Source organism: Tachyglossus aculeatus, chromosome 3 (assembly GCF_015852505.1).
Source record: "Tachyglossus aculeatus isolate mTacAcu1 chromosome 3, mTacAcu1.pri, whole genome shotgun sequence".
NCBI lineage: Eukaryota > Metazoa > Chordata > Mammalia > Monotremata > Tachyglossidae > Tachyglossus > Tachyglossus aculeatus.
The window spans coordinates 1,569,196-1,590,196 of record NC_052068.1 but is presented as its reverse complement, the minus strand read 5'-3'; the positions used below and the strand labels follow the sequence as shown (position 1 = coordinate 1,590,196).

General features: G+C 46.6%; 1 protein-coding gene across 1 annotated transcript in view; it reads left to right on the top strand.

Moving 5' to 3' along the window:
- ADAM12 (ADAM metallopeptidase domain 12) overlaps nt 1-21,001 on the top strand; it is a 227,376-nt gene that overhangs the window by 160,079 nt on the left and 46,296 nt on the right. The window contains exons 11-14 of the mRNA XM_038743975.1: nt 6,571-6,748; nt 7,695-7,784; nt 13,401-13,596; nt 19,327-19,435. Of these exons, the coding sequence (XP_038599903.1) occupies nt 6,571-6,748; nt 7,695-7,784; nt 13,401-13,596; nt 19,327-19,435 (573 nt within the window). The remainder of the gene's footprint in view (nt 1-6,570; nt 6,749-7,694; nt 7,785-13,400; nt 13,597-19,326; nt 19,436-21,001) is intronic.

Genomic DNA, 21,001 nt, shown 5'->3' with positions numbered 1-21,001 from the left:
GCTCACAGTCTTAATCCCCTTTTACAGATGAGGTCACTGAGGCCCAGAGAAGTGAAGTGACTTGCCCAAAGTCACACAGCTGACAATTGGCAGAGCCGGGATTTGAACCCGTGACCTCTGACTCCAAAGTCCAGGCTCTTTCCACTGAGCCATGCTGCTTCTCTAGCAGATGAGTTCTCCAAGGGAATGAGTGTAGATGGAGAATAGAAGGGGACTCAGAACTGAACCTTGAGGGACTCCATGGTTAAGGGATGGGAGGCGCAGGAGGAGTTCACAAAGGAGACTGAGAATGAATGACCGGAGAGATAATAATAATAATAATAATAATGGCATTTATTAAGCGCTTACTATGTGCAAAGCACTGTTCTAAGCGCTGGGGAGGATAGGAGGAGAACCAGGAGAAGACGGAGCCTGTGAAGCCAAGGTTGGATAGCGTGTTGAGGAGAAGGGGGTGGTCCACAGTGTCTAAGGCAGCTGAGAGGTCGAGGAGGATGAGGATGGAGTAGAAGCAGTTGAATTTTGCAAGGAGATCATTGGTGACCTTTGAGGGCGTTTTCTGGGGAGCCAAGGGGACGGAATTTCCCAACAATATCTCAAGAGAGGATCTTAGAGAAGCAGCATGGCTCCGTGGAAAGAGCCCGGGCTTTGGAGTCAGAGGTCAGGGGTTCAAATCCCAGCTCCGCCAATTGTCAGCTTTGTGACTTTGGGCAACTCGATAATAATAATAATGGCATTTATTAAGCACTTACTATGTGCAAAGCACTGTTCTAAGCGCTGGGGAGGTTACAAGGTGATCAGGTTGTCCCACAGGGGGCTCACAGTCTTAATCCCCGTTTTAAAGATGAGGTAACTGAGGCACAGAGAAGTTAAGTGACTTGCCCAAAGTCACACAGCTGACAATTGGAGGAGTTGGGATTTGAACCCATGACCTCTGACTCCAAAGCCCGGGCTCTTTCCACTGAGCCACGCTGCTTCTCAGTTAACTTTTCTGTGCCTCAGTTACCTCCTCTATAAAATGGGGATTAAGACTGAGCCCCCCATGGGACAACCTGATCACCTTGTAACCTCCCCAGCGCTTAGAACAATGCTTTGCACATAGTAAGCACTTAATAAATGCCATTATTGTTATTATTATTATTATTATTATCTCCTGCCTTCTCCCAAAGTCTCCCCCCTCCACCTGCGCCTCTGAGCCCATCCCTTTTCACCTTATCAGAGCCCTTGCCTCCTCCTTTCTTCCCTCCCTGACTGCCATCTTCAACTGTTTGCTCTCCAATAGCTCCCACTGTTGGGTAGGGACTGTCTCTATATGTTGCCAACTTGTACTTCCCAAGCGCTTAGTACAGTGCTCTGCACCCAGTAAGCGCTCAATAAATACGATTGATTGATTGATTGAGTCTCCCCCTCTGCTTTCAAACATGCTCCTGTTTCCCCCTCCTAAAAAAACCCTCCCTTGACCCCACAGCTCCCTCCAGTTACCGCCCCATCTCCCTCCTACCATTCCTCTCCAAATTTTTTTTAATTGCATTTATTAAGCACTTACTATGTGCAAAGCACTGTTCTAAGCGCTGGGGAGGTTACAAGGTGATCAGGTGGTCCCACGTGGGGCTCACAGTCTTAATCCCCATTTTACAGATGAGGGAACTGAGACACAGAGAAGTTAAGTGACTTGCCCAAAGTCACACAGCTAACAAGTGGCGGAGCCGGGATTTGAACCCATGACCTCGGACTCCAAAGCCCGGGCTCTTTCCACTGAGCCACGCTGCTCAGACTCTAGAGCACCTTACTTTCTAAGGTCTTCAATGACAACTGAGAGCAAACGCTTGTTTAGAAAGGTGCCGCACTGCTTGAAAGAACACAAATGGCACCAACTGCTGGTGTCGGAGACAGAAAACGTAACAAGCGAAAGGCTCTTTTAGAAGTGGGCCAGAAAGTAGGCTCACACTCTACTCAGCCAAAGGTTCAAAGTAACTCCATCACTTTCAATCAATCAATCAATCAATCAGTCGTATTTATTGAGCGCTTACTGTGTGCAGAGCACTGTACTAAGCAGAGCAGTACTATTCTATGTATTTTATTTTGTTAATATGTGTTGTTTTGTTGTCTGTCTCCCCCTTCTAGACTGTGAGCCTGCTATTGGGTGGGGACCGTCTCTATATATTACTAACTTGTACTTCCCAATCAATCAATCAATCAATCAATCGTATTTATTGAGCGCTTACTGTGTGCAGAGCACTGTACTAAGCGCTTGGGAAGTCCAAGTTGGCAACATATAGAGACGGTCCCTACCCAACAGTGGGCTCACAGTCTAGAAGGGGGAGACAGAGAACAAAACCAAACATATTAACAAAATAAAATAAATAGAATAGATATGTACAAGCAAAATAAATAAATAAATAAATAGAGTAATAAATATGTACAAACATATATGCATATATATATACTTTCCACCCTTTCCACCCTTTATTTGTTCATTCATTCGTTCAATCATATTTGTCGAGCACTTACTGCGTGCAGAGCACTGGAATGACTGGAAATTAACTGGAAACTCAGTGGGCTGTCAAGGATTTTACTTGTACATATCTATTCTATTTATTTTATTTTGTTAATATGTTTGGTTTTGTTCTCTGTCTCCCCCTTCTAGACTGTGAGCCCGCTGTTGGGTAGGGACTGTCTCTAGATGTTGCCAACTTGGACTTCCCAAGTGCTTAGTACAGTGCTCTGCACACAGTAAGCGCTCAATAAATGCGATTGATTGATTGATTGATTGATTGATTGAAAGGAGCCAGAGTTGGCGTTTGCACTGGTCCTTTGTGTCTGTTTGAAGAAATCCAAAGTCGAGGCCGAACTTCCCATCTCTGACTGACCATTTTGATGCTAGCGATGCCTCGTCTACTTGTTTCGTTTTGTTGTCTGTCTCCCCCTTCTAGACTGTGAGCCCGTTGTTGAGTAGGGATTGTTTCTATCTGTTGCCGAATTGTTCTTTCGGCACAGTACACAGTACGCAATAAGTGCTCAAGAAATACGATTGAATGAATAACTAAATGGACTAAGCCGTTGGTCCAAGTGCCAACTTGTACTTCCCAAGCGCTTAGTACAGTGCTCCTCACACAGTCAGCGCTCAATAAATACGATTGAATGAAGGAATGAATTTATTTATCATATTAATGTCCCTATATGTTGCCAACTTGGACTTCCCAAGCGCTTAGTACAGTGCTCCGCACACAGCGCTCAATAAATACGATTGAGTGAAGGAATGAATTTATTTATCATATTAATGTCTCTATATGTTGCCAACTTGGACTTCCCAAGCGCTTAGTACAGTGCTCCGCACCCAATCAGAGCTCAATAAATACGATTGAATGAAGGAATGAATTTATTCATCATATTAATGTCTCTAAACTGTAAGCTCCTTGTGGGCAGGGATCGTATCTACCAACTCTGTTATACTATACGCTCCCAAGAGCTTATTACAGTGCTCTGAACATAGTAAACGCTCAGTAAATACCACCGATGTATGGATCGGGTGTTTCCATCCAGACAGATCTGCATTGCCGTGGCACGGGCAGAGGATCGGCGGAGAAGGGAGGGAGCGAGAGGCTGATGTTCACTCATTCATTCATTCAATTGTATTTATTGAGCGCTTACTGTGTGCAGAGCACTGTACTAAGCGCTTGGGAAGTACAAGCCGGCTCTGGGAACAGTTTCCAGACAGATGCCAATCTCTGCGGCTTTTCCCGGGAAGGAAGGATCGAGGGCAGGACCGGCCCGGACCCGTGAATGCACATTGTGTTTGCGGACCAAAATAACCAAACGGGAAATCATGTTTTTCTCAAAGAAAAACAACTGGAGCAATTTTTCAGTTCCTTAATTCCAGGAATTCTTGCTCAAGAGTTTTCCGACTTTCTAACGTCCTTTTTAGGATAAATTTCGGCTTCAAGGGGCCCAAGAAGAGGAAGCGTTGGGCATCGAGTCGTGGAATGTTATGGCATCACCACTGCAGGCCAGGGGTAATAATAATAATAATAATAATAATAATAATAATAATAATAATAATAATGGCATTTATTAAGCGCTTACTATGTGCAAAGCACTGTTCTAAGCGCTGGGGAGTTTACAAGGTGATCAGGTTGTCCCACGGGGGGCTCACAGTTTTAATCCCCATTTTACAGATGAGGTAACTGAGGCCCAGAGAAGTGAAGTGACTTGCCCAAAGTCACACAGCTGACAATTGGCAGAGCCGTGATTTGAACCCATGACCTCTGAGTCCAAAGCCCGTGCTCTTTCCACTGAGCCACGCTGCTTCCCTGTCAGTGGTATTTATTGGGTGCTTACTATGTGTAGACTAGACCACCGTACTAAGCGCTTGGGAAAGTACGGTGAGACAGCGTTGGTAGACACATTTGCTGCCCTCAAGGAGTGCTCAGTCTATAGGGGTAGACAGACATTAATCTAAATGAATTATAGATATGGACATTCATTCATTCATTCAATCATATTTATTGAGCGCTTACTGTGTGCAGAGCACTGGACTAATGAATCAATCAATCAGTCGTATTTATTGAGCGCTTACTGTGTGCAGAGCACTGTACTAAGCGCTTGGGAAGTACAAGTTGGCAACATATAGAGACAGTCCCTACCCAACAGTGAGCTCACAGTCTAGAGGCACTGTACTGAGCACTGGGAAAGAGGGCATAGGTGGGGATTAGACTTAGACTCGTTCCCTGTAAGGGCTTACAATCAATAAGAGAAGCAGCGTGGCTCAGTGGGAAAGAGCCCGGGCTTTGGAGTCAGAGGTCATGGGTTCAAATCCCGGGTCCGCCAATTAGCTGTGTGACTTTGGGCAAGTCACTTCACTTCTCTGTGCCTCAGTTACCTCATCTGGAAAATGGGGATGAAGACTGTGAGCCCCCCGTGGGACAACCTGATCACCTTGTAACCTCCCCAGCGCTTACAACAGTGTTTGGCACATAGTAAGCGCTTAATAAATGCCATTATTATTATTATTATTATTATATATTATTATTATTACCCATGCAGTATAGATGACATATGCCCAGTGCACACACTTCATTCATTCATTCATTCATTCATTCATTCATTCTCTGTGCCTCAGTTCCCTCATCTGTCAAATGGGGATGAAGACTGTGAGCCCCCCGTGGGACAACCTGATCACCTTGTAACCTCCCCAGCGCTTACAACAGTGTTTGGCACATAGTAAGTGCTTAATAAATGCCGTCATTATTATTATTATTTTATTATTATTATATATTATTATTTTTGCCCATGCAGTACAGACAACATATGCCCAGTGCACACACTTCATTCATTCACTCATTCATTCTCTGCGCCTCAGTTCCCTCATCTCTCAAATGGGGATGAAGACTTGTGAGCCCCCCGTGGGACAACCTGATCACCTTGTAACCTCCCCAGCGCTTCCAACAGTGTTTGGCACATAGTAAGCGCTTAATAAATGCCATTATTATTATTATTATTATATTATTATTATATATTATTATTATTACCCATGCAGTACAGACAACATATGCCCAGTGCACACACTTCATTCATTCACTCATTCATTCTCTGCGCCTCAGTTCCCTCATCTGTCAAATGGGGATGAAGACTTGTGAGCCCCCCGTGGGACAACCTGATCACCTTGTAACCTCCCCAGCGCTTACAACAGTGTTTGGCACATAGTAAGCGCTAAATAAATGCCATCATTATTATTATTATTATATATTATTATTATTACCCATGCAGTACAGAAAACATATGCCCAGTGCACACACTTCATTCATTCATTCATTCATTCTCTGCGCCTCAGTTCCCTCATCTGTCAAAGGGGGATGAAGACTGTGAGCCCCCCGTGGGACAACCTGATCACCTTGTAACCTCCCCGGCGCTTACAACAGTGTTTGGCACATAGTAAGCGCTTAATAAATGCCATCATTATTATTATTATTATATATTATTATTATTACTCATGCAGTACAGACAACATATGCCCAGTGCACACACTTCATTCATTCATTCATTCATTCTCTGGGCCTCAGGTCCCTCATCTGTCAAATGGGGATGAAGACTGTGAGCCCCCCGTGGGACAACCTGATCACCTTGCAACCTCCCCAGCACTTCCAACAGTGTTTGGCACATAGTAAGTGCTTAATAAATGCCATTATTATTATATTATTATTATTACCCATGCAGTACAGACGACATTAGACTGTGTGCCCACTGTTGGGTAGGGACTGTCTCTATATGTTGCCAATTTGTACTTCCCAAGCGCTTAGTCCAGTGCTCTGCACATAGCAAGCGCTCAATAAATGCGATTGATTGATTGATTGATGGACATATGCCCAGTGCACACACTTCATTCATTCATTCAGTCAATCGTATTTATTGAGCGCTTACTGTGTGCAGAGCACATTTATTACATGCCCAGCCTAGGGGACAATTTCCTGGGATAGGGAAAGAATTCCCGTCCCCCCCAACGCTCCACCATCCTGATCTGGGCCAGTTCCCTTCTGGTCCCCACTCAGGGACCACCCCGCCCCCTCACCCCAACAGGTATCCCCTACCAGGGGCCTTCAGCAGCTGCAGCGAGAGGGATTTGGAGGAGAGTCTGCAGAAGGGAGTGGGCACCTGCCTCTTCAACCCGCCGGACGCGAAGGAGTCTCTGGGGGCCCGGAGGTGCGGCAACGGCTTCGTGGAGGAAGGAGAGGAGTGCGACTGTGGGGAGCCTGAGGTGAGAGCATCGAGAGCCATAATAATAATTAATTAATAATAATAATAATAATAATTAATAATAACCATGGCATTTATTAAGCACTTACTATGTGCAAAGCAATCAATCAATCAATCGTATTTATTGAGCGCTTACTGTGTGCAGAGCCCTGGACCAAGCGCTTGGGAAGTACAAGTTGGCAACATATCATCATCAGTCGTATTTATTGAGCGCTTACTGTGTGCAGAGCACTGGACTAAGCGCTTGGGAAGTACAAGTTGGCAACATATCATCATCAGTCGTATTTATTGAGCGCTTACTGTGTGCAGAGCACTGGCCTAAGCGCTTGGGAAGTACAAGTTGGCAACATATCATCATCAGTCATATTTATTGAGCGCTTACTGTGTGCAGAGCACTGGACTAAGCACTTGGGAAGTACAAGTTGGCAACATATCATCATCAATCGTATTTATTGAGCGCTTACTGTGTGCAGAGCACTGGACTAAGCGCTTGAGAGGTACAAGTTGGCAACATATCATCAATCGTATTTATTGAGCGCTTACTGTGTGCAGAGCACTGGACTAAGCGCTTGGTAAGTACAAGTTGGCAACATATCATCATCAATCGTATTTATTGAGCGCTTACTGTGTGCAGAGCACTGGACTAAGTGCTTGGGAAGTACAAGTTGGCAACATATAGAGACAGTCCCTACCCAACAGTGGGCTCACAGTCTAAAAGAATAATATAATAATAATAATAATATTCTCTGGGCCTCAGTTCCCTCATCTGGAAAATGGGGATGAAGACAACCTGACCACCTTTTCATTCATTCAGTCGTATTTATTGAGCGCTTACTGTGTGCAGAGCACCGGACTAAGGGTTTATGGGGGAAGGGGCCATTGGGCTAGGCCTTGGCAGGGGTGGCCACCGGTCGTGGGCCCCCACTGCCCGTCCTCTCCATCCCCAGGAGTGTACTAGCCGCTGTTGCAACGCCACGTCCTGCACGCTGAAGCCGGGAGCCGTCTGTGCCCACGGGCTGTGCTGTGAAGACTGTCAGGTGCGTCCCCGACTGGCGGGGGGCACATGGTGGGGGGCACGGGGGGTCAGAGGTGGCCATCCGTCGCCCAGTATTGAGCACGAATCCCTGGTCTTTATTACTCTATTTATTTATTTATACAATTATTTATTTATTTATTTATTTATTTATTTATTTATTTATTTATTTTGCTTGTACATATCTATTCTATTTATTTTATTTTGGGTTTTTTTGGTGGCATTTATTAAGCGCTTACTATGTGCAAAGCCCTGTTCTAAGCGCTGGGGAGGTTACAAGCTGACCAAGTTGTCATCATCATCAATCGTATTTATTGAGCGCTTACTATGTGCAGAGCACTGTACTAAGCGCTTGGGAAGTACAAATTGGCAACATCTAGAGACAGTCCCTACCCAACAGTGGGCTCCCAGTCTAAAAGGGGGGAGACGGGGGGGCTCCCAGTCTTCATCCCCATTTTCCAGATGAGGTCACTGAGGCCCGGAGAAGTCAAGTGACTTGCCCAAAGTCACACAGCTGACAGTTGGCGGGGCCGGGATTTGAACCCGTGACCTCTGACTCCAAAGTCCGTGCTCTTTCCACTGAGCCAAGGCTGCTTCTCTTTGTTAGTACGTTTGGTTTTGTTGTCTGTCTCCCCCTTCTTGACTGTGAGCCCGCTGTTGGGGAGGGACCGGCTCTATCTGTTGCCGACTTGGACTTCCCAAGCGCTCAGTACAGTCCTCTGCACACAGTAAGTGCTCAATCAATCAATCAATCAATCAGTCGCATTTATTGAGCACTTACTGTGCACAGAGCACTGTACTAAGTGCTTGGGAAGTCCAAGTTGGCAACATATACAGTCCCTACCCAACAGCGGGCTCACAGTCTAGAAGGGGGAGACAGACAACAAAACCAAACATATTAACAAAATAAAATAAATAGAATAGATAGGTACAAGTAAAATAAATAAATAAATAAATAAATAGAGTAATAAATATGTAATAAAGAAATATGTAATAAATATGCTCAATAAAGACGATGGATTGGTCTGACCACCTGGGAGGCCAGGCGTGAAGCGGCGTGGCCCAGTGGATAGAGCCCAGGCCTGGGAATCGAAAGGACGTTGGTTCTAATTCCGGCTTCTCCACTTCAATCAATCAATTAATCAATCGTATTTATTGAGCGCTTACTGTGTGCAGAGCACTATAGTAAGCACTTGGGAAGTACAAGTTGGCAACATCTAGAAACGGTCCCTACCCAACAGTGGGTTCACAGTCTAGAAGGGGGAGACAGAGAACAAAACCAAACATATTAACAAAATAAAATAAATAGAATAGATATGTACAGGTAAACTAAATATATAAATAGAGTAATAAATATATAATAAATAAATATGTAATAAATATGCTCAATAAAGACGATGGATTGGTCTGACCACCTGGGAGGCCAGGCGAGAAGCGGCGTGGCCTAGTGGATAGAGCCCAGGCCTGGGAATCAAAAGGACGTTGGCTCTAATTCCGGCTTCTCCACTTCAGTCAATCAATCAATCAATCAATCAATCGTATTTATTGAGCGCTTACTGTGTGCAGAGCACTGTAGTAAGCGCTTGGGAAGTACAAGTTGGCAACATCTAGAGACGGTCCCTACCCAACAGCGGGCTCACAGTCTAGAAGGGGGAGACAGAGAACAAAACCAAACATATTAACGAAATAAAATAAATAGAATAGATAGGTACAAGTAAAATAAATAAATAAATAGAGTAATAAATATGTAATAAATAAATATGTAATAAATATGCTCAATAAAGACGATGGATTGGTCTGACCACCTGGGCGGCCAGGCGAGAAGCGGAGTGGCCTAGTGGATAGAGCCCAGGCTTGGGAATCGAAAGGACGTTGGCTCTAATTCTGGCTTTTCCGCTTCAATCAATCAATCAATCAATCGTATTTATTGAGCGCTTTACTGCGTGCAGAGCACTGGACTAAGTGCTTGGGAAGTCCAAGTTGGCAACATCTAGAGACGGTCCCTGCCCCACAGTGGGCTCACAGTCTAGAAGGGGGAGACAGAGAACAAAACCAAACATATTAACAAAATAAAATAAATAGAATTGATATGTACAAGTAAAATAAATAAATAAATAGAGTAACAAATATGTAATAAAGAAATATGTAATAAATATGCTCAATAAAGACGATGGATTGGTCTGACCACCTGGGCGGCCAGGCGAGAAGCGGTGTGGCCTAGTGGATAGAGCCCAGGCCTGGGAATCGAAAGGACGTTGGCTCTAATTCTGGCTTCCCCACTTCAATCAATCAATCAATCGTATTTATTGAGCACTTATTGGGTGCAGAGCACTGTACTAAGCGCTTGGGAAGTCTAAATTGGCAACATCTAGAGACGGTCCCTACCCCACAGTGGGCTCACAGTCTAGAAGGGGGAGACAGAGAACAAAACCAAACATATTAACAAAATAAAATAAATAGAATAGATATGTACAAGTAAAATAAATAAATGGAGTAATAAATATGTAATAAAGAAATATGTAATAAATATGCTCAATAAAGACGATGGATTGGTCTGACCACCTGGGCGGCCAGGCGAGAAGCGGCTTGGCCTAGTGGATAGAGCCCAGGCCTGGGAATCGAAAGGACGTTGGCTCTAATTCCAGCTTCCCCACTTCAATCAATCAATCAATCGTATTTATTGAGCGCTTACTGCGTGCAGAGCACTGGACTAAGCGCTTGGGAATCAATCAATCGTATTTATTGAGCGCTTACTGCGTGCAGATAGAAAGTGGGTAGAGGCTGGACGGGGAGAGAACGGAGGGAAAAACAGGCTGAGCGTGCACCATGACGCCGGCATGGTGAAGCAGCGTGGCTCAGTGGAAAGAGCCCAGGCTTGGGAGTCAGAGGTCGTGGGTTCGAATCCCGACTCCACCGCTTAGCTGTGTGACCTTGGGCAAGCCACTTCACTTCTCTGGGCCTCCGTTACCCCATCTGTAAAATGGGGATGAAGACAGTGAGCCCCCCCGTGAGACATCCAGATCGCCTTGTATCCCCCGCAGCGCTTAGAACAGTGCTTTGCACATAGTAAGTGCATAACAAATACCATTAGAGAAGCAGCGTGGCTCAGTGGAAAAAGCCCAGGCTTGGGAGTCAGAGGTCATGGGTTCGAATTCCGGCTCCACCACTTGTCAGCTGTGTGACCTTGGGCAAGCCATTTAACTTCTCTGGGCCTCAGTTACCCCATCTGTAAAATGGGGATGAAGACTTTGAGCCCCACGTGGGACAACCTGATCGCCTTGTATCCCCCCCAGCACTTAGAACAGTGCTTGGAACATAGTAAGCGCTTAACAAATACCATTAGAGAAGCAGCGTGGCTCAGTGGAAAGAGCCCGGGCTTTGGAGTCAGAGGTCATGGGTTCAAATCCCAGCTCCGCCACTTGTCAGCTGTGTGACTTTGGGCAAGTCACTTCACTTCTCTGCGCCTCAGTTCCCTCATCTGTAAAATGGGGATTTAAAACTGTGAGCCCCCCGTGGGACAACCTGATCACCTTGTAACCTCCCTAGCGCTTAGAACAGTGCTTTGCACATAGTAAGCGCTTAATAAATGCCATCATTATTATTATTATTATTACTAAGCGCTTGGGTGAGTACAATATGACAGGAAAATCCCTATCCACAACGATCTCACAGTCCAGAGGGGGAGACAGACACTAATATAAATGAATAAATAAATACATAAATTACAGAGGTATACAGACATATATTTCCCCAGCTTGCTCTGCCTTCTGCATCTATGCTCTGTACTAAACAGAAGCAGCGTGGCTTAGTGGAAAGAGCCTGGGCTTTGGAGTCCGAGGTCATGGGTTCAAATCCCGGCTCGGCCACTTGTCAGGTGTGTGACTTTGGGCAAGTCACTTCGCTTCTCTGGGCCTCAGTGACCTCATCTGGAAAATGGGGATTCATTCATTCGTTCCTTCAATCGTATTTATTGAGCACTTACTGTGTGCAGAACACTGTACTAAGCACTTGGGAAGTACAAGTTGGCAACATATAATTTAATTTTAATTTTGGAATTTGTTAAGCACTTACTATGTGCAAAGCACTGTTCTAAGCACTGGGGAGGATACAAGGTGATCAGATCATCCCATATGGGGCTCACAGTCTTCATGCCCATTTTACAGTTGAGGTAACTGAGGCACAGAGAAGTGAAGTGACTTGCCCAAAGTCACACAGCTGACAAGTGGCGGAGGAGGGATTTGAACCCGTGACCTCTGACTCCAAAGCTCGGGCTCTTTCCAGTGAGCCACTAACATATAGAAACGGTCCTGAAGACTGTGAGCCCCCCGTGGGACAACCTGATCACCTTGTAACCTCCCTAGCGCTTAGAACAGTGCTTTGCACGTACTAAGCGCTTAATGAATGCCATCATTATTATTATTATTATTAAATGAATAGATAAATACATAAATTTCTAAATATAAATATCTAAAAGATAAATACATCTTTTAGACTGTGAGCCCACTGTTGGGTAGGGACTGTCTCTATATGTTGCCAATTTGTACTTCCCAAGCGCTTAGTACAGTGCTCTGCACATAGTAAGCGCTCAATAAATACGATTGATGATAAATTACAGAGATATACAGACATATATTTCCCCAGCTTGCTCTGCCTTCTGCGTCCATGCTCTGTACTAAGCGCTTGGGAAGCACAATTCCCAAGTAGAGAAGCCGCGTGGCTCAGTGGAAAGAGCCCGGGCTTTGGAGCCAGAGGTCACGGGTTCAAATCCCGGCTCTGCCAACTGCCAGCTGTGTGCTGTTGGGCAAGTCACTTCAATCAATCAATCAATCAATCGTATTTATTGAGCGCTTACTGTGTGCAGAGCACTGTACTAGGCGTTTGGGAAGTACAAGTGCTTCATCATCATCATCATCAGTCGTATTTATTGAGCGCTTACTGTGTGCAGAGCACTGTACTAAGCGCTTGGAGAAGCAGCGTGGCTCAATGGAAAGAGCACGGGCTTTGGAGTCAGAAGTCATGGGTTCGAATTCCGGCTCCGCCACTTAGCTGTGGGGCCTTGGGCAAGCCACTTAACTTCTCTGTGCCTCAGTTACCTCATCTGTAAGATGGGATTAAGACTGTGAGCCCCACGTGGGACAACCTGATCACCTTGTATCCCCCAGCGCTTAGAACAGTGCTTTGCACGTAGTAAGCGCTTAATAAATGCCATTATTATTATTATTATTATTATTACAAATTGGCAACATATAGAGACAGTCCCTACCCAACAGTGGGCTCACGGTCTAAAAGGGGTCACAGCCTAAAAGCTTCACTTCTCTGTGCCTCAGTTCCCTCCCCTGTAAAATGGGGATGAAGACTGTGAGCCCCCCCGTGGGACAACCTGATCACCTTGGAACCTCCCCAGCGCTTAGAACAGTGCTTCGCACATAGTAAGCGCTCAATAAATGCTATCATTATTATTATTATTATTGCAATTGGGCTACAGATAGAGAAGCAGCGGGGCTCGGTGGCACGAGCCGGGGCTCGATGGGCGAGCTCTGAAAAGGGGGACCGGAGGACGGGCATGTCTTGGGCGCCGCGTGGGCCGCAGTCTGACCCTCATCCCCCCTACTGCAACCAGCTGAAGCCGGCCGGGGTCTGCTGCCGGGCGTCCAGCAACCCCTGCGACCTGCCCGAGTTCTGCACCGGCGCCGGCCCGCACTGCCCGGGCAACGTCTACTTGCACGACGGCCTCCCCTGCGCCCGCGTCGACGGCTACTGCTACAGCGGCCTTTGTCGGACCCACCAGGACCAGTGCGCCGCCCTCTGGGGCCCAGGTACGGTGCCCACTTGGACTTCCCAAGCGCTCAGTACAGTGCTCTGCACACGGTAAGCGCTCAATAAATACTGCTGAATAAAAGGTAGGCCCGGGCGGCGGGGGCCTGCGGCCGGGGACCCGGGCATCTGGGCCACCGTGCTCATTCCTAAAGCAGCGTGGCTCAGTGGAAAGAGCCCAGGCTCGGGAGTCAGAGGTCGTGGGTTCTAATCCCGGCTCTGCCACCTTTCAGCTGTGTGACTTTGGGCAAGTCACTTCTCTGGGCCTCAGTTCCCTCATCTGTAAAATGGGGAGTAAAACTGTGAGCCCCCGGTTGGGACAACCTGATCACCTTGTAACCTCCCCGGCACTTAGAACAGTGCTTTGCACATAGAAAGCACTTGATAAATGCTATTATTATTATTATTATTATTATTATCCCGGCTCCACCACTTTTCAGCTGTGTGACTTTGGGCAAGTCGCTTCACTTCTCTGGGCCTCAGTTCCCTCATCCGTAAAAGGGGATGAAGACTGTGAGCCTCCCGTGGGACAACTTGATCACCTTGTAACCTCCCCGGCGCTTAGAACAGTGCTTTGCACATAGAAAGCACTTGATAAATGCTATCATTATTATTATTATTATTATTATTATTATTATTATTATCCCGGCTCCACCACTTTTCAGCTGTGTGACTTTGGGCAAGTCACTTCACTTCTCTGGGCCTCAGTTCCCTCATCCGTAAATGGGGATGAAGAATGTGAGCCCCCTGTGGGACAACCTGATCACCTTGTAACCTCCCCAGCGCTTAGAACAGTGCTTTGCACATAGTAAGCACTCGACAAATGCTATTATTATTATTATTATTATTATTATTATTATTATTATTATCATCCCGGCTTCACCAGTTTTCAGCTGTGTGACTTTGGGCAAGTCACTTTACTTCTCTGGGCCTCAGTTCCCTCATCTGTAAAATGGGGATGAAGACTGTGAGCCCCCCATGGGACAACCTCATCACCTTGTATCCCCCCCAGCGCTTAGAACAGTGCTTCGCACATAGTAAGTGCTTAACAAATGCCATCATTATGAGAAGCAGCGTGGTTTAGTGGAATAAGCCCGGGCTTGGGAGTCAGAGGCTGTGGGTTCTAATCCCGGCTCCGCCACTTACCAGCTGTGTGACTTTGGACAAATCACTTCACTTCTCTGGGCCTCAGTTTCCTCATATGTCAAATGGGGATGAAGACTGTGAGCCCCACGTGGGACAACCTGATCACCTTGTAACTTCCCCAGCGCTTAGAACAGTGCTTGGCACATAGTAAGTGCTTAATAAATGCTATCATTATTATTATTATTATCCCGGCTCCACCACTTGTCAGCTGTGTGACTTTGGGCAAGTCACTTCACTTCTCTGGGCCTCAGTTCCCTCATCTGGAAAATGGGGATGAAGACTGTGAGCCCCCCGTGGGACAACCTGGTCACCTTGTAACCTCCCCAGCGCTTAGAACAGTGCTTTGCACGTAGTAAGCGCTCAATAAATGCAATCATCATTATTATTATTATTATTGTTATCCCGGCTCCACCACTTGTCAGCTGTGTGACTTTGGGCAAGTCACTTCACTTCTCTGGGCCTCAGTTCCCTCATCTGGAAAATGGGGATGAAGACTGTGAGCCCCACGTGGGATGACCTGATCACCTTGTATCCCCACCCCCACTGCGCTTATAACAGTGCTTCACACATAGTAAGCGCTTAACAAATGCCATCATTATGAGAAGCAGAGTGGCTTAGTGGAAAGAGCCCGGGCTTGGGAGTCAGAGGTTGTGGGTTCTAATCCCGGCTCCGCCACTTACCAGCTGTGTGACTTTGGGCAAGTCACTTAATAATAATAATAATAATAATAGTAATAATGGCATTTATTAAGTGCTTACTATGGGCAAAGCACTGTTCTAAGCGCTGGGGAGGTCACAAAGTGATCAGATTGCCCCACGGGGGGCTCACAGTCTTAATCCCCATTTGACACTGAGGCCCAGAGAAGTGAAGTGACTTGCCCAAAGTCACACAGCTGACAATTGGGGGAGCTAAGATTTGAACCCATGACCTCTGACTCCAAAGCCCAGGATCTTTCCACTGAGCCACGCACTTCACTTCTCTGAGCCTCAGTTCCCTCATCTGTAAAATGGGGATGAAGACTGTGAGCCCCACGTGGGACAACCTGATCACCTTGTAACCTCCCCAGCGCTTAGAACAGTGCTTTGCACATAGTAAGCGTTTAACAAATGCCATCATAATGAGAAGCAGCGTGGCTTAGTGGAAAGAGCCCGGGCTTGGGAGTCAGAGATCATGGGTTCTAATCCCGGCTCCGCCACTTGTCAGCTGTGTGACTTTGGGCAAGTCACTTCACTTCTCTGGGCCTCAGTTACCTCATCTGCAAAATGGAGATTGAAAGTGTGAGCCCCACCTGGGCGACCTGATGACCTTGTATCTACCCAAGCACTTTGAACGGTGCTCGGCACATAGTAAGCGCTTAACAAATACCATCATTATTATTATTATTATTCCTGCAATCCCATTCCCTGAGCACCTGCTGACTGCAAACCACTCTGCACCCAGCAGGAGCCCAGAACACTGCTCTGAACTCAAAAATTATAATGATAGCATTTATTAAGCGCTTACTATGTGCAAAGCACTGTTCTAAGCGAAGTGACTTGCCCAAAGTCACACAGCTGACAAGTGGCGGAGCCGGGATTTGAACCCACGACCTCTGACTCCAAAGCCCGGGCTCTTTCCACTGAGCCACGCTGCTTCTCTATGTGCCAAGCACCGTTCTAAGCGCTGGGGAGGTTACAGAGTGATCAGGTTGTCCCACGGGAGGCTCACAGTCTTCATCCCCATTTTACAGATGAGGTGACTGAGGCACAGAGAGGTGAGCGACTTGCCCAAAGTCACACAGCTGACAACTGGCGGAGCCGGGATTTATAATGATAATAATAATAATAATAATAATAATAATAATAATGATGGCATTTGTTAAGCGCTTACTATGTGCAGAGCACTGTTCTAAGCGCTGGGGGGTATACAAAGTGATCAAGTTGTCCCACGGGGGGCTCACAGTCTTAATCCCCATTTTACAGATGAGGTAACTGAGGCTCAGAGAAGTTAAGTGACTTGCCCAAGGTCACACAGCAGATGTGGTGGAGGCGGGATTTGAACCCATGACCTCTGACTCCAAAGCCCGGGCTCTTTCCATTGAGCCACATGGCTTCTCTTACACAGTAGGAGTCCAGTACAGTGCTCTGGACCTATTAGATGCCCAGTACAGTAGCCTGCACCCAGTGAGCACCAGTTCAGGGCTCTGGACCCAGTAGATGTTCAGTATAGCGCTCTGTACGCAGTTGGCACCCAGTTGTGGATTGAGCCCGGGCCTGAAAATCAGAACATCATTAATCAATCAATCAATCAATCAATCATATTTATTGAGCGCTTACTGTGTGCAGAGCACTGTACTGAGCGCTTGGGAAGTCCAAGTTGGCAACATATAGAGACAGTCCCTGCCCAACAGTGGGCTCACGGTCTAGAAGGGGCTCACAGTCTAGAACGTCATGAGTTCTAATCCAGGCTCTGTCACTTGTCTGCTATGTGGCCTTGGGCAAGTCATTTCACTTCTCTGGGCCTCAGTTTCTTCATCTCTAAAATGGGGATTGAGACTGTGAGCCCCACCTGGGGCAGGGGCTGTGTCCAGCCCGACTTGGTGCATCCACCCCAGCGCTTAGCAGGTCACTTAACTTCTCTGAGCCTCAGTGACCTCATCTGTAAAATGGGGTTGAAGACTGTAAGCCCCACGTAGGACAACCTGATCACCTTGTATAACAATGGTGGCCTGATATGTAGTTAGTGGTCAACAAATAACACAATAATAATAATAATAATGATGATGGTAGAGCCCGGGCTTTGGAGACAGAGGTCATGGGTTCAAATCCCGGCTCTGTCGATTGTCAGCTGTGTGACTTTGGGCAAGTCACTTAACTTCTCTGTGCCTCAGTTACCTCATCTGTAAAATGGGAATTAAGACTGTGAGCCCCCTGTGGGGCAACCTGATCACCTTGTAACCTCCCCAGCACTTAGAACAGTGCTTTACACATAGTAAACGCTTAATAAATGCCATTATTATTATTATTATTATTATTAAGCGCTTACTATGTGCAAAGCACTGTTCCAAGTGCTGGGGAGGATGCAAAGTGATCAGGTTGTCCCACGGGGGGCTCACAGTCTTCATCCCAATTTTACAGATGAGGTAACTGAAGCACAGAGAATCAATCAATCAATCGTATTTATTGAGCGCTTTCTGTGTGCAGAGCACTGTACTAAGCGCTTGGGAAGTCCAAGTCGGCAACATATAGAGCTGGTCCCTACCCAACAGCAGGCTCACAGTCTCGAAGCGGGAGACAGACAACAAAACAAACCATACTAACAAAATAAACTAAACAGAATAGATATGAAAATTGGCAGCTATGAAAATTGGCAGAATGAATGATATATTATATTCTTTATGGATTTTATTAAGGGCTTACTAAGTGCCGAGCACCATGTTAGGTATTGGGAATAGATGCAAAATAATCAGTTCGCCCACAGTTGCCGTCCTACATGGGGTTCACAGTCTAAGGCACATGGTGAGCAGATAGAGTAGTTATAGCAATCAATCAATCAATCAATCAATCGTATTTATTGAGCACTTACTGTGTGCAGAGCACTGTACTAAGCGCTTGGGAAGTACAAGTCGGCAACACATAAAGACAGTCCCTACCCAACAGTGGGCTCACAGTCTAGAAGGGGGAGACAGAGAACAAAACCAAACATACTAACAAAATAAAATAAATAGAATAGATATGTACAAGTAAGATAAGTAAATAAATAAATAGAGTAATAAATCTGTACAAACATATATACATATATACAGGTGCTGTGGGGAAGGGAAGGAGGTAAGATGCGGGGATGGAGAGGGGGATGAGGGGGAGAGGAAGGAAGGGGCTCAGTGTGGGAAGGCCTCCTGGAGGAGGTGAGCTCTCAGTAGGGCCTTAAAGGGAGGAAGAGAGCGAGCTTGGTGGATGGGCAGAGGGAGGGCATTCCAGGCCCGGGGGATGCTAAGCTAAGAGAAGCTAAGTAACTTGCCCTGACAAGTGGCGGAGCCAGGATTAGAACCCATGACCTCTGACTCCCAAGCCCGGGCTCTTTCCACTGAGCCACGCTGCTTCTCTATTATCATTATCACAAATATTATCATTATTATCATCTTTATATCCCTAATTTATTTGGGCCAGCCCGGAATTCCAGCCCACTCTCTCCCCCACACCACCTTGGGCACAGTCTTCTAGACTGCAAGCCCGCTGTCAGGTAGGGACCGTCACTATACGTTCCCAACTTGGACTTCCCAAGCGCTTAATACAGTGCTCTGCACACAGTAAGCGCTCATGGGCAAGTCACTTCACTTCTCTGTGCCTCAGCTCCCTCATCTGTAAAATGGGGATTAAGACCGTGAGCCCCACGTGGGGCAATCTCATCACCTTGTATCCTCCCCAGCGCTTAGAACAGTGCTTTGCACATAGTAAGCGCGTAACAAATGCCATCATTATTATTATTATTATACCTACGATTGAATGAATGAATGGGTGTGTATGTGTGTTTTTGGAGGGCACCCCAGGGGTGGGGGGCTTGCGTGCGCTGCAGGAGGGACGTGGATGAGGGTCCGGCCTGCGTTCCAGGAGCCAAGGCAGCCCCCGGGATCTGTTTTGAAAAAGTCAACGCGGCGGGAGACCCGTACGGAAACTGTGGGAAACAGTCCAGGACGTCCTTCGCCAAATGCGAAGCCAGGTAGGTGGGACACACAGGGATGGGGAGTGGAGGGGACGCCCCAAAATGGATTGGGGGGGGGGCGGGGGGGTCCATCACCAGGGGGGTGAAGCCCTGAGACCGTTCATTCATTCAGTTGTATTTATTGAGCACTCACTGTGTGCAGAACACTGGACTAAGCGCTTGGGAAGTTGGCAACCAGTTAAGAGGGGCCTCGCTGACTTTAAGGAAGGACTCATTCATTCATTCGTTCATTCAATCGTATTTATTGAGCGCTTACTGTGTGCAGAGCACTGGACTGAGCGCTTGGGAAGCTGGTAACCAAGTTGGCAACCGGTTAAGAGGGGCCTCGCTCAGTTTAAGGAAGGACCCATTCATTCATTCGTTCATTGCTCACTTTAAGGAAGGACTCATCCATTCAATCGTATTTATTGAGCGCTTACTGTGTGCAGAACACTGGACTAAGCGCTTGGGAAGTTGGCAGCCAGTTAAGAGGGGCCTCGCTCACTTTAAGGAAGGACTCATTCATTCAATCGTATTTATTGAGCGCTTACTGTGTGCAGAACACTGGACTAAGCGCTTGGGAAGTTGGCAACCAAGTTGGCAACCAGTTAAGAGGGTCCTCGCTCCCTTTAAGGAAGGACTCATTCATTCAATCGTATTTGTTGAGCGCTTACTGTGTGCAGAGCACTGGACTAAGCTCTTGGGAAGTTGGCAACCAAGTTGGCAACCAGTTAAGAGGGGCCTCACTCACTTTAAGGAAGGACTCATTCATTCAATCATATTTATTGAGCTCTCACTGTGTTCAGAACACGGGACTAAGCACTTGGGAAGCTGGCAACCAAGTTGGCAACAGGTTAAGAGGGGTCTCGCTCACTTTAAGGAAGGACTCATTCATTCAATCGTATTTATTGAGCACTTACTGTGTGCAGAACACTGGACTAAGTGCTTGGGAAGTTGGCAACCAAGTTGGCAACCAGTTAAGAGGGGCCTCGCTCACTTTAAGGAAGGACTCATTCATTCAGTCATATTTTTTGAGCTCTTACTGTGTGCAGAACACTGGACTAAGCGCTTGGGAAGCTGGCAACCAAGTTGGCAACCAGTTAAGAGGGGCTTTGCTCACTTCAAGGAAGGACCCATTCATTCATTCGTTCATTGCTCACTTTAAGGAAGGACTCATTCATTCAATCATATTTATTGAGCGCTTACTGTGTGCAGAACACTGGACTGAGCGCTTGGGAAGTTGGCAACCAAGTTGGCAACCAGTTAAGAGGGGCCTCGCTCACTTTAAGGAAGGACTCATTCATTCATTCGTTCATTCAATCGTATTTATTGAGCGCTTACTGTGTGCAGAACACTGGACTAAGCGCTTGGGAAGCTGGCAACCAAGTTGGCAACCAGTTAAGAGGGGCCTCGCTCACTTTAAGGAAGGACTCATTCATTCGTTCATTCAATCGTATTTATTGAGTGCTCACTGTGTGCAGAACACTGGACTAAGTGCTTGGGAAGTTGGCAACCGAGTTGGCAACCAGTTAAGAGGGGCCTCGCTCACTTTAAGGAAGGACTCATCCATTCAATCGTATTTAT